At 38.3% G+C, this 12,449-nt stretch overlaps 1 protein-coding gene and 1 long non-coding RNA gene across 2 annotated transcripts; both read left to right on the top strand.

Annotated features, from left to right (window-relative positions):
- Positions 1-695: 695 nt before the first annotated feature.
- On the top strand, positions 696-3,269 carry RPS21 (ribosomal protein S21; the record flags this gene model as incomplete). Its single annotated transcript, XM_085314270.1, has 4 exons — positions 696-778; positions 2,303-2,374; positions 2,970-3,025; positions 3,207-3,269. Coding segments are annotated over 4 exons (221 nt in total), but the record flags the coding sequence as incomplete, so codon positions are not given.
- A 5,621-nt stretch (positions 3,270-8,890) lies between these two features.
- On the top strand, positions 8,891-11,699 carry LOC146590806 (uncharacterized). The gene is made up of 3 exons (XR_014896942.1): positions 8,891-9,007; positions 10,568-10,606; positions 11,651-11,699. It is a non-coding gene; the product is annotated as an uncharacterized LOC146590806 (long non-coding RNA).
- The last annotated feature ends 750 nt before the right edge of the window (positions 11,700-12,449 follow it).

Raw genomic sequence — 12,449 nt, 5'->3', positions numbered from 1 at the left:
GCAGAGCCTGAGGTGCCCGGGGGCAGCTCCCGTGTAACAGTCGGCGCCCTCGCTGGAAGAGCAGAGCGCTGTCTTTAACATTCCGTGAAAAATTTACTTCAGTAGTTTTCCTCCTGATTTTCTTTGCGCGCCATTTTATAGTAATTTCTTTRAACGAGATTAGCCACGTCTCTAATTTACTGCCTGTTTGCCACCATTGCACTAGCAGTCATCGATGTCTTGGTGAGCTGCCATGGTCGCTGTAACACGGATTTGTAATTATGTCTTGTGTCTGAATTGCAATAGTTTAGAAATTTTATATATATATATATATGTGCATTCTCAGGAATTACCTTGATTACTCTAATTTTTGTTTTGCATTTTAGAAAAGCAAAACTTCTTATTTGTCTTATACAGTGCACASAGTGGCATACTCCTTCAAGACACATGGAGTATGCCACTGTGTGCACTGTGTAGGACAAATTAAAGGGATTAGTAGGCAACTTAACCATAACAATAACAATGCTTCCCACTTAACTATAATACTGCTCTCCTTTAGAGGGCCTTAAAACTACATTTTAACTTTCTGAGCATTGTCTAGAGTGTCYGAAACTTTGCTACTGTCAAAATTTCTTGTGCAGATTTAATTTCTTGTAGATTTTRCTTTAGTAGTCTGTTCATTGTCACTGTCCATTTCCTTTTGTTTTAAATATACYGTGTTGTTTTATTCCTCAGCTCTGCTAGCAACCGAATAATTGGTGCCAAGGATCATGCTTCTATTCAGATAAATATTTCTGAGGTAAGTTTTATAATGGCAGTATCTGATGAGAAAGCTGCAACTTCAACTTTGGTAGAAGTTAGGAAATATAAAAGGTTGTGAGGCATCTGCAAATAATTCAGTAGCCCTCATATAAAAGTAAAATTAGAGGGCCTTCAAACATGTAGTTATGTTATTAAGTCACCTCTGGCTATTTTTTAGCCCATTGGATAATACTCAGTAGAGAGAATTTCATAAATAAATGAACAGTCTGTTCCGGTGCTTAACTGTTAGACTAAATAAAATTTCCTGACTATAAATATTTAAAGTTGGAAATACAGGGATTTCATATCTTGAAGAGAATAAGCAGAATAAGTGCTTGCTTTTGGAAGACTCTTATCTTAGCCTTCACCTGTCTATAAAGAAGTTCAATTCTACAGTCTTTCCTTGTGTTTCCTGTTGGTTGAATTTATATTCTTGCTGGCCTTCTCTGTGTTCTTTTTAGCTTGTATAAACTTTAAGAAAGATACAATTTTCAGAGCAGGAGTCTATTTCTGTTCTGCTTCACTTAATTAGGGTGCCATCTTCTGTGTTKTGCATGCTGTGTTCCTGTTAATACTAACAGATGCTGCTCTTGATAGATGACAAATGAAATTGCTTGCTTTTTTTCTGTGCAGCATTATCATTTCATTAACTCAGTGGTTTGGGGTTTATATACTTAGAACTTTATACATGGAGTGCTGGCTATTTATATTGACTTGGTGTTGTACATTTCTTTCTCTTTCTATAACATAAGTATGTATTTTTGTCATAGTTGAGAGGCCACAATTCTACATTCCTGGTTTTTAATCAGCTGGATCTCTTGGGTTATCTCTCTGACTTAGAGCATTTTAGAAATAATTTTTATGATTTCTTGTAAATACTAAAGCAGATACTTTTYTTGTTAACTGTGTTTCATGCCTTCAGTGATCTCTATTTCTTACTTTCAAAAGATCAGAGATTAGCAGGATTCAAAAACAAAACCATGAAGTATTACAGGGTTCACTACAGGGTTTAATTCCACAATGTATAGTGATTAGTGCTTTTTTTTTTCCCTTGATAAATTTGTCAACACCTTAGAAAGCAAACTGATTTGTATYTCTTGTCTTAGGCATTGTGGCATCTGTGTAACAAGACTATCTACCCTAATTTTCCATAATATTTATTTTAATTTTAAAAGACCTTTTTTTTTTTTAATAAAGGCAGTGAAATACTCAATCTTTATACTGGACTTTTCCATTTCTATAGAACTCAAGTACTTTCTTTTTTTAATTACTGCTTTCTGTTGTGTTCTTGTTGATGCTGTGTTACAGTTGCGCTATGCAATAAACTTTTCACAGTAAGTTCACRTTTACTCTGCGGTTCATTTTCTAATTAAAGTATTTGTCTTAAGTTTTTGTAGCTTGCAGAAAAATATATTTGCAAAATTTAACAAGTAACTTTCATCTTTAAATGCTTTGCAAGTGTGATATATTTTGCTAAGAATTCTGTAAGAATCTGTGTAGAGTAACTGGCTTGTAATTACAGGTTGACAAGGTAACAGGCAGAGTCAATGGCCAGTTCAAAACGTATGCCATTTGTGGAGCAATTCGTAGGATGGTAAGTGTTTTCTTGAGCTAGGAAATGTAGTGCTCCCTTTGATACTGATTAGTCATTCTTTGGATGCAGATTTTGCTTGCAGAAGAAGATTAGGCCATGTTTAATCMCTGAAAGGGCAGCAGCTTTTCCTCTAGAATGAAGTGAAGGCACGTTGGTAGGATAATAAGGACAGGTTGAAAACATGAACAATTTCACTTGTAAAATCAGTTTCTTCAGTTATGTAGTTTGGAGAATTATGTATGTTTCTCTTAAAAAAAAATTTTTGAATTTTTGCTGYACAAATGTACCAAGCTACTGATAACTTTGCTTTTTTACTTCATTGTTTGTAATTATTAGAGTTGGTGCCATCATAACTTAAATTAACATTAAGCAAACATGATGTGAAGCTTCCTAGAGTTCATCAAAAGCTTGTTTACTCAGAAATACATCGTGTGAATACAAGTATATATTTTACCAAGCTAAAACTATTTCATTTTCTACAGAATAACAAGATTTAACAGCTTGTTTTAAAAATGCTAATCTGCACATATGTAATGCAATGATTTTTCTCTGTCTTTTTAATGTGACCTTTTCAGAATTATCTTTTTTATTAAAGGGGGAATCGGATGACTCCATTCTGCGTCTGGCAAAAAATGATGGAATTGTTTCCAAGTACGTATGTTTATCTCATCCTTGGTAACATTTGCAAGGATGATTTCCATTCCCAAACCTAAGTTCTAGGATGAAAATGTATACGCTATATTTATAGGATGCTTATATAGGTAGTCAAAAACATTTACTCATGCTGTTGAAGCATACTAGCTTGTAACAGTTTGTTTCATTTCTTTTCTAGGAATTTCTAACTGAAGAAACTCTGGTATGGAACGTTTGGTGTAAAATAAACAGTTCAAATCTATCTTATGCTGTGTCTTTTATTCTGATCATAACGATTCTGGTTCACTGTCAGCTTTTTTTTTCAGATTTAATAATTCTTGCAGTTGTAGCTAGTCTCCTCTTTTGATCCATATTGGCATATTCTGCAATGTAGCAGTCTTAATTTGGCCCACTATTTCACTGGAAATTTGCACAGRATGTGGTCTGTAAGGGGATTGTTTTGGCTATCTTATCAAAATTTACCTTTTTTTCTCTTGACAGTGGCTTACAGCATATACACAGGCTTTAAGAGAATTATTAAAACCATAATTCATGAATGGTCTTTAGAAATGGTTGTTTTCTTGGCGTGCTAGCAGATTGATTGCCATGTGCAAGAGACTGTTAAAGAAGGCTTTACTTTTTTGTTTTTGACCTCAGTGTTGAAAAGCAGGGAAATAATTCARTGAGAAATAACTGCATATTTTGGCAATATTTTAATAAATAGCTCAGTAGCCCTTTYTATCTAGCCTTAAATGACTAGATAAATTTTTTGCTTGATGATACGTTATTTTTAGTTATTTTACTATGAGCACCTAGGGAGGGGACAGGCAGTTTGAATGAGAGTGCATTTGCTGACATTGCCTTTCTTACCTATCTTTCCCCTGACTCTGGCTAATTTCCCCCATTATTTGTGTAAAGCATACTGAAGTTCTTACCTTTTAGTTTGAAACCTTGTTACCTGTTGTACTTCGGGTGTTTAGTTTTACTTGGAACTGGTTATTTTGYTGATTATAAGAATTTGGAGTTAAAGGTCATGAATTCATTGTCCAAGGAAAAATCTCATTTGTTGGCTCAGATCACACTGACACTCTTAAGAAACTGCTAGCTTTGCTGAGTCTGTGTCAGGCATTAACTTGAGGTTCTAGGTTAGAAAAGATGGAAGTTATTCTGCAATGCTGGGATCCTAGATGGACTGTGAATCTGAGATGTATAAAAATTACTAGGTACAGTACTGCAAGATCAGGACGGTTGTATCTCTGAACTTGCACTTGCTTAGTGTGCATAAATATTCCAGAATACCTCATTAGTGTGCATAAATATTCCAGAAATACCTCATTTCATGATCTCTCTAATTTTTTTCCACCTCTTCTGAATAGGCTTTTGTATTTGATTTGTAAAGGGTTTTCCCTCAAGGTATTACAACTGTGGTAATGGACCTTTGGGATTTCACATGTCACCCAAGTGGGCTCTGGTGCCTTGGCCAGTATGTTACTACTTCCTTGTGTTACAACAGTATTAAGCACTGTATTTATGATGTAAATCCTCACTGTGAATAAGCAATACAGCTTGTTTGTGTGGTTAGGAAAATGATTACTGGATATAAGAATTGAAAAGCTCTCTAGAAGGACTTTCTAAGGGAAGGAAAATCTTAAAAGTTCAACATCTTTCCCTTCAGGATCTGGGTGCAGCTATTCCTATACACAGACTGTCCTTCAGATTGTGTTTTCATCTGTTTATTTTGAAGAATTGCTGAGAAAGGTAATACCCAGATTATACAGTTTTCACTCCTGTGTGATATTCCACTGGACAGGATTCCAGTAGTACAGAGACTTCACAACTTTATAACTGTACCCCACGTCCTCAGGAAGATGATGTATGGAATTACTGCTGTTCAAATCTCTGCCCTCTCTTGCAGTTTCCTGGTGTGATGGAAATGTTTGTGGCAATGCTTTCCTGTTTATGCTGTGTGCAGTCTCCACCTAGAGCTAGTTACCATGTAGCTTATTTCTGACATGTTTGCTAGTTGCTGTGGATTCATGTGGGTGTGGGAAACTTAGATCTCAGACTTCCCTCAGATTAATCTGGGGTTAGGGATGTCACCAGCTCCAGACCAATGAGGAGGGTAAACTAGTCCTATGTATAGTACCTCTATCTATATTTGTCTAAAAATTAGACATTYTGAAGTGCAACGTTCTCTGGAAGATGATATTTAACATACATAGATATATGTTGAACAAGGCATAGTAAATCAGGTTATGTTGATGTATAATGGCAGTATAAAATACATTTTTTAAATTTGAATCTTCAAGTCAAAAACTGAAGTAGGATTTCAAATGCATGCTACTGTATGGATATACTGAACTGCATAAATAAACCTTTGTTACAGGCACAATTGCAGCAGAGAAGGCTGAAATCGGCAGGCTACTTTCTTTTTTTTAGCTTAGCTGTTAACTAAAATATATTTGGTTGCACATTCTATCTTCCCACTCATAACATTTAAATTTACTAGCCCTTCTCCAAGCTGATAGAACTTAAAAGGTAAATAAACTCCTGTGTTTTTCAGGTAACTAGGAACTCAATTGAAAAGACCAAAAAAGGCTTCACATTGAATTYCCAGCTTCTTAGTATAGAAAATGCAAAAGAGACACCTTCTAAATACCACAACAATACACAGTGGTTTTTTTTGTTTTTTTGTTTTTTTTTGACCTACTGTCATCTTGCATCAAAGTCCATCCAAAGGAAAATGATTCATGATTGATTTTCATGGAAATCATTTTTCCAGCAGATGAATCTCAGAAAACACTGAAAAAAAAAGCAAATACTGTATCTCACTAGAGAGAATTAGGTTTGGCTTGTGTCCAGTTCTCATTATTTCCTTTTGTACACAGTAAAAGGAGATAAGTTTTAATTGGACTTGATCTTAAATGACTGACATATCTTAAATTAGCTGCTTCTGCCTTACCATTAGGGTAGAACTTTAAATAAAATCAGTAACTGTTTACTGCTGATAAATGCCTAGTTTACCAAAATGTTTAAATATTGTTGACTTGTTTCTAATCCTCTGAGACCCTGTTCATCCATGTGGATTTCAGTGGAATTCCCCCATAGTGCAAAATGAACTGAGGTTAAAAGCTCAAGATGAACTTAAGGTCTCTCAAATGTCTTTTTAAGCAAAAATAGTCCATTAGAATATGACTCTACCAAATGAAATTTACACTCTTTCCTTAACTGTATATTTRAGAGTTATGCTTTAATTTAAAACTTCACTGTGTAATACTGATGACTGTGTTATGTATTTCAGAAATTCAGAAAATTGAATCAGAAAAAAACTAATCTCTTGCCAGAACAAGGATATGAAATGCTGTGATGCCATATCCTAAAATGTGCTTTAACTGGAAATGGATGGGTGCTATGACAAAAGGATCCAGAAGTTCACATCCTCTTCACTGGAGAGAAATTGCAGAGCATCAGGTTTTATAAAACTTTCTGCAGAATCATAACAAGGGAAAACATGTTCCCCTTGAAAATGCAACTCAAAATKAATTTGTATAGTTTTGTGATGTAAAATGTCCTTTGTTTTCCCATGACCGGAATAGTTCAGATCTTCTAGAGCCATGAAAGGGAATGAACTGTACTTGTACTGTACAGGATGGACAGAGTTGCCCTTACATGGTTACACTGCACCCAGTCGTGAAATTCTTTTCTGTTACTTGTAAGGACTTGGCAGTGGCATCCTAAAGACATCTGATTTAACTGAGGCTATTTCAGTATCTTTGGCCAAAATTTCACTGCCCAGGCAGAGCCTAACTATCTACTCCTTAAAACACCACCTTTTCTGCTAGGAGCTTGAGGATATCTTGTAACACTGACTTGGTTTCTTTTAAGCCTAGACATTCTTTTAATGACCTACATGGTGTTGAAAAGCTGCTTTAGATGATCTTAACTGTAAGTGTGCTGTGATCAGAGGTCTGGGGTTAGGAGGCCACTCTGTCATCTGTTGCTGGGGACACAGAATTAGCAGCATTGATAACGAGCTTTGTTTGCAAGACACCGAACAGGCAAAGCACTTCCCAGGATGGGAGAGGACAAGGGGCACTCTGCTTCCCTGGCGCTGGTTRTGCTTTGCTGAAGAAAGGTATTGAGAGTTGTGACTTAAAAGAAGAATATAAGGGCTGGGGATGTGTTCAGCATACGTGTGCATCTGTTGCTGCTGCTGCCGTGCTGCCTAGTTCAGACTGGAGAGCGCGGAGCAGAGGCTGTCTCACTGGTGCTCCCTACAGARGGGAAGCCAAGATCGCTTGCAAGGGAGGTTCTGTTCCACACCTAAGTGGGTGCAGATTATTTTCTGAAAGCATGCARAGGCACAGAGCTGCAGCAATGCTGTAGCTTGCTGAAAACCTGGCCAGCGGGCTGAACTAAGCCGTTACACTAGATCTGGCAGCTWTTTTTTGTTTCTCGTTTGGTTGTCAGGGAGGGCTATCTGTTATCATCTCCTGTTTTGTCCAGTTGCTGTCACTCTTCATGATACACTGCGATAAAAACACTTCTCTGATGCAAATACCACTCCAAATAGGTTAAAGGTGGTTTTGGCTCTAGTTAATTCATTGATGACAGTTCGTGTTTAGGCATCCCAGAGGGAACAGCTTCCCACATGTATGTTGGACTAATCAACCATGGAATAACCATAGAAAACCAATTAGGCACCCCTTTCTGCTGGGAAATACACTATTGTTTAATATCAGGCAGGAATTCCCCTTGGTTAAATCCTCAAGCGAAACTGCAGATATTGGGATTTTAAGAATTAAGAGCTATTAATAAGGTTAATGTGGTGTACTATGATGAAAAAAGTTTTTTATTCAACATCTATTCTCAAATAGCATGCTGATAGGAAGTAAAGCAAATGTGKTCATACTGAACCAAATGAATTCTCTTGCAGTGTACACACCAGTGCTTTAGTCTGCCAAGAAATTCAGTTCTGTAGTTTCTTTTTACTGGGCAAAACTGWGCAGACAAATAAGCATATGCCTCTTCTGCTGAGAAGTTGTGAACTTCAGTCTGGGGCTACAAGCAATGATATGAGATCTTTAAGCTGATGGTAATTACAAAGGGGAATAGAATGGGTGGTATTAGAGATGGCAGGGAGAGGCATCTCTGGTGCCTTTAAAGGCAGATCCTTCCAGTGGATTCCCCTTTCTTGATGACAGAGTGTTCCTGTTAGCAGTTCTGCTGATTTTTATGCTCTAGTTCTGATCAAGAGGCACAGATGATCGGGTAGCTAATAAGAAAAATTTTGTCTTGTATGCTAAGCCTCCTACAACTCATGGGACACCTCAGTTATGCTTGGTTTTTCTGTTGCACTTTTCCCTCAGTACATCTCTGCAGGCCTTTCTAAGAAGTACGTGTTTTCATCCTTGTTTTGCATCTGGAAATGTGATGATGTCCTGAAAGTAAAGTGAACTTAGGTATGGTCATCCATCAGGCATTTGATATCACCAGGAGTAAAATGTAGATCTTCAAGAGTCTCAGAGCTGTAAGTATATTATCCATTAACCGAYGCCAGATGTTCTTTTAAGAAGACACAGCAATATCCTGGTGCAAATAGTAGATTTGTTGGGCTTTGATTTGAGATTATTGCATGGATGGAAGTAAAAGCCATACTTTGCATTTCGATGTGCTAGGACATGCCCTATCCATCAGAATTTAGCTATTGCTTGTCCAGTCTCTGATGCAGCTCTGCATGAAATCAAGTCTTTTCACTGGTTTCCTAGGGCATCAGAGCTCCAAGAAGCACCTTGGATCTTGCTGCAGCTATCAACACATACCAGAGTGGAATGTGCTGGCTTCCTGATATGGATCTAAGTATAATATTAGACTGTCTCCTGAAATAACTCTGTTTTGGCTAGAAGCTTTACYGCACATTAAGTCAGGCTTGTAATCTTACTGTGACTGATATCTGAAAACAAGCAGGCTGCTGAGGAAGTGAGTTGCAGTGTCTGTCAGGTAAGTAGGCTTGAGCAAAAATGCTGAGATTCCGTGTTTTTTCATGAAATAGTTTAATCATAAAATGGTTAGCACAACTCTCTATGTAGTTTGATGGTTGGATGCTCTTCATGCTGAGAAATGTGATATTATGCCCTTGGAAAAGTGTTTTAAGACTGAAGGGTTTTTTATATCTAAGACTGAATAAAAATAGCACTGAAAAATCAAGTGCACTGGGAAGGTGATAGGAAGTCATTGCCTGCAGTCTGTCCCTGCTTCGTTCAGTGTTGCTCCCTCAGATCTCTGCAAAGGCTAGAAAGGCTGGGGATTTAATTCTCCCTCTGACTAGTTTTGTGCTAGGAGAAGGGGATTTACATGTGTGATTTCAGTTCTGGCCAATGGGAGCAATGCTTTCCAGAAATTCCCTCCGCATTCTTGGGAAAATCTGGTCATTTGAGCTGGATCACTCAGCCAGGCCCTGGAGCCGGATCTGTGACTGTACAGCCCGTAGGCCATCTGTGCTGAAGAAATAATGACTTTAAAAAACTGACACTGTGATTAACTTCAGTGTCTGCTGATGGGTCACTTTTGCTCCTGTCTTGTGTCTGCTCTCAAACACTTGAAATCCATCTTCCCAGCATTCGGTACAGTTCGTGGTAATCTCAAGCTTGGAATAGTTTCCAGGCAGATCAGCCCAAATCTGAGGATCTAAGACTGCATGTACCTGAAAATAAGTAAATAAAAGGAAGCTAATCCCAGATGGTGCCAATTGAAATATGCATTACAAAAGGAAGATTAAGGAAGTGGATTTCAGGCTGCAAAGTAYATTACCTGAAATGAGGTCTGATCACTGTAGCACAGAGCTCATATTTCTAGAAGCCCAGCACATCTTGACACAACACTGGCTTGGAGAGTCTGCATCCTGTTTCAGACCGTAACTGAGCCAAGCCTTGGATCATTTGATCACGGAGGGAATAGTGCCTTTATCGGTCATCTTCTGGACAAGTGATAAAGTAGTTACTGTGATTATTGAAAACTGTAATATTCAGGAAACTCATACATATTACAGTTCTGTAGGTGGTCATGTACAGATCTCAAACTACGTCACTTCATCTAATATCTTACAGCTAATGTCTGTCTGTTACTCAACCCTCGTTGGTTTCAATGTCTTAAATAGAAAAGAAGGAGGAAGATTGTGCTGATTTTTGCTGAGCAGAGAGCTATTCCCTCCAAGTGTGTATCACAGGCAGTCAGAAAAACGAGAGCTCTGGGGCCAGGGCTTGGGAGACCTCATTTCTACTTTTGGCTACGTCATTTGTTTTAAGCAAGACACTTTGACTAGCACCTTCTATGCTAGAATTTACCATCTCTAAAATGAATATGATGGAAGAAGTAGCAAATTTCTAATTGATTTAAGGGATGCTTACAAAATGTGATGTTAGTGAGGTGACATTGTTACTTGAAATGCCATACAAGGAATATATTCTTCAAAGCTGATCTCTAACAAACTAGGTGGAGTTGAACCAGAGCCAGATGTCCTAACTTACTATTGTATGATTGGTTTTATTCTTTATTCTCCAGGAGAATTTTGCACCACCTGTAAATTTTATGGACATGCAGGTAAAATAATTCAGTTATCTTTTCCCTTTTGCAGAATCCTGTAGTAGTATTTACCGGAACAGGACATTCCAAGGGTTTTCTTTTCTTCCTTTAGTGGGTGRGTAATGAGGAGGGTTGTATTGAGGCTGAGGAAAGAGTGACCGATTTACAGTGCTCTGCAGTTTGAGATAAYGCCTCTGGCATTTTGGGAATCCAAAAATGCAAAAAGTAATGCAAGTGGGGAGCCTGTTCTTGGTTACCCATTTCTTGAATCGGTAACTGGAACCCAGGATTCATGCACAACATAAAGGACTGATCATTGTGCAATCTACTGCTTCTCTAAGGCATTTAGKTGTAGCTGCCATGGTTGCTACTATCTCTCTTGCCCGGTCTAAGGACTTCTCAGACCTCTTAATCGATAGAGACTTTATGTAAATTCACATGACACCATTAGATTTAGATTCCCTTCTTCATGAAGTTGCAAAAGAATGACAAAGCTACAGCAAACACTGTCCATCARTGCTCAGAGCCAGGAACAGAACAAACCAAGTGAAATTCCAGCAAGGGGGTGGGGCGGTGGTAACTGATTCTAGCTCCAGATAGCAGTTGTTATTGGARAAGCTCATAAATCCACCCAGTTTAAACAGAACGTCATGCAGCATCCCGTTCTACATTGCCTGTTGCCTCCAGGGAGGTACAGCTGCTTGTTCTGATCAACAACTTCCATTATCAATCTTTCAGGTTCCCAAGACACACTATTTCCTGGAAAATGTWTGTGGGGGTGCTGGTTCTGACTGTCTCTATAGCGTTTGGAAGAAGGAGGAAAACATGTTATCATTTGAATAAATATGCTGTTAACTACTGTTTGGCTGTCACTTGGAAAGCTAGAATGTGCACTTATGAATAAAACAACATATATTGGCAAAAAGAACTTGCCAGAAGTACAGAGGTCTTTTAGCAATGGAAAATGTTGACGTTGGGTTTTGATTTTCTGGGCAAAAGTACATGCTGGAGTTTGAAAAGTCTCTGTTAAGAAATGTTGCCAGTGTCTCTCCTGGGTCTTAGATACYTAACAGCTGTTTGAAGCATGGACCTGCAGTGGCATCACCATCACCCTTCAGTATCGCCGCTGGTGTCGCAGAGCTACGCTGCTTGGTGGCAGATGAAGCTTGATGAGAACATGTGAGGCAGCACCATGGTAGTCTATGCTTCTTGCCTATTGTTTTGCCTCAAGCATTTGTTTTGAGGTACTATGGCTTGACAAAAATGGGACCTTTGGGAGGGGGGGATTCAGTTTTTCTTGGGGGGAGGGGAACAGCTTTGATATAAAATTATGAATCTACTGTTAAAAATGATCTAAATGCAAGATGAGCATCCCCAGCAGAAAGTGTTTGCTCCCAATTAGTGTTAGGCATGCTAGGCACTCTGTCTGGCAGGACTCCCTGCTCTTACTGACTTCTCATCAACTCCTTCCTTCTGCACGAAAGGAAAACCGAGTTGTGTTACAGTCWGCCATAGTATGTGGCAGTCATTAGTGGGAACTAAGAAGAAAGAGAAACCTGACCTTGCTGTTAGTCTAGCAACTGTATTAGSAAATATCGCGTAGATTTAATTGGGTCACATTTTGTCTTATACAACAAACAACAGTATCTGATGCACCAATTTCAAGTCATTTGGGTTTTTTTGTGTTGTGTGGTTGGGTTKGGTTGGTTTTGTGTGGTGGTTTTGGTTGCTTTGGGGCTTTGTTGTTTGGGGGTTGTGTAGCTTTGGTTTTCTCTTTTTGTCTCTGTGGTGTGGGACATTTTCTCTGCATTTTGGGGGGATTGTCTGGTTGTTCTGGGACTTTTGGTTTTTGAACTGTGTG

This window comes from Rhea americana, unplaced genomic scaffold, assembly GCF_003343005.1.
Source record: "Rhea americana isolate MKP2758 unplaced genomic scaffold, rheAme1 scaffold_4, whole genome shotgun sequence".
In the NCBI taxonomy this organism is placed as follows: domain Eukaryota; kingdom Metazoa; phylum Chordata; class Aves; order Rheiformes; family Rheidae; genus Rhea; species Rhea americana.
The sequence above is the reverse complement of the archived record's forward strand: the minus strand, read 5'-3'. Positions and strand labels throughout refer to the sequence as shown.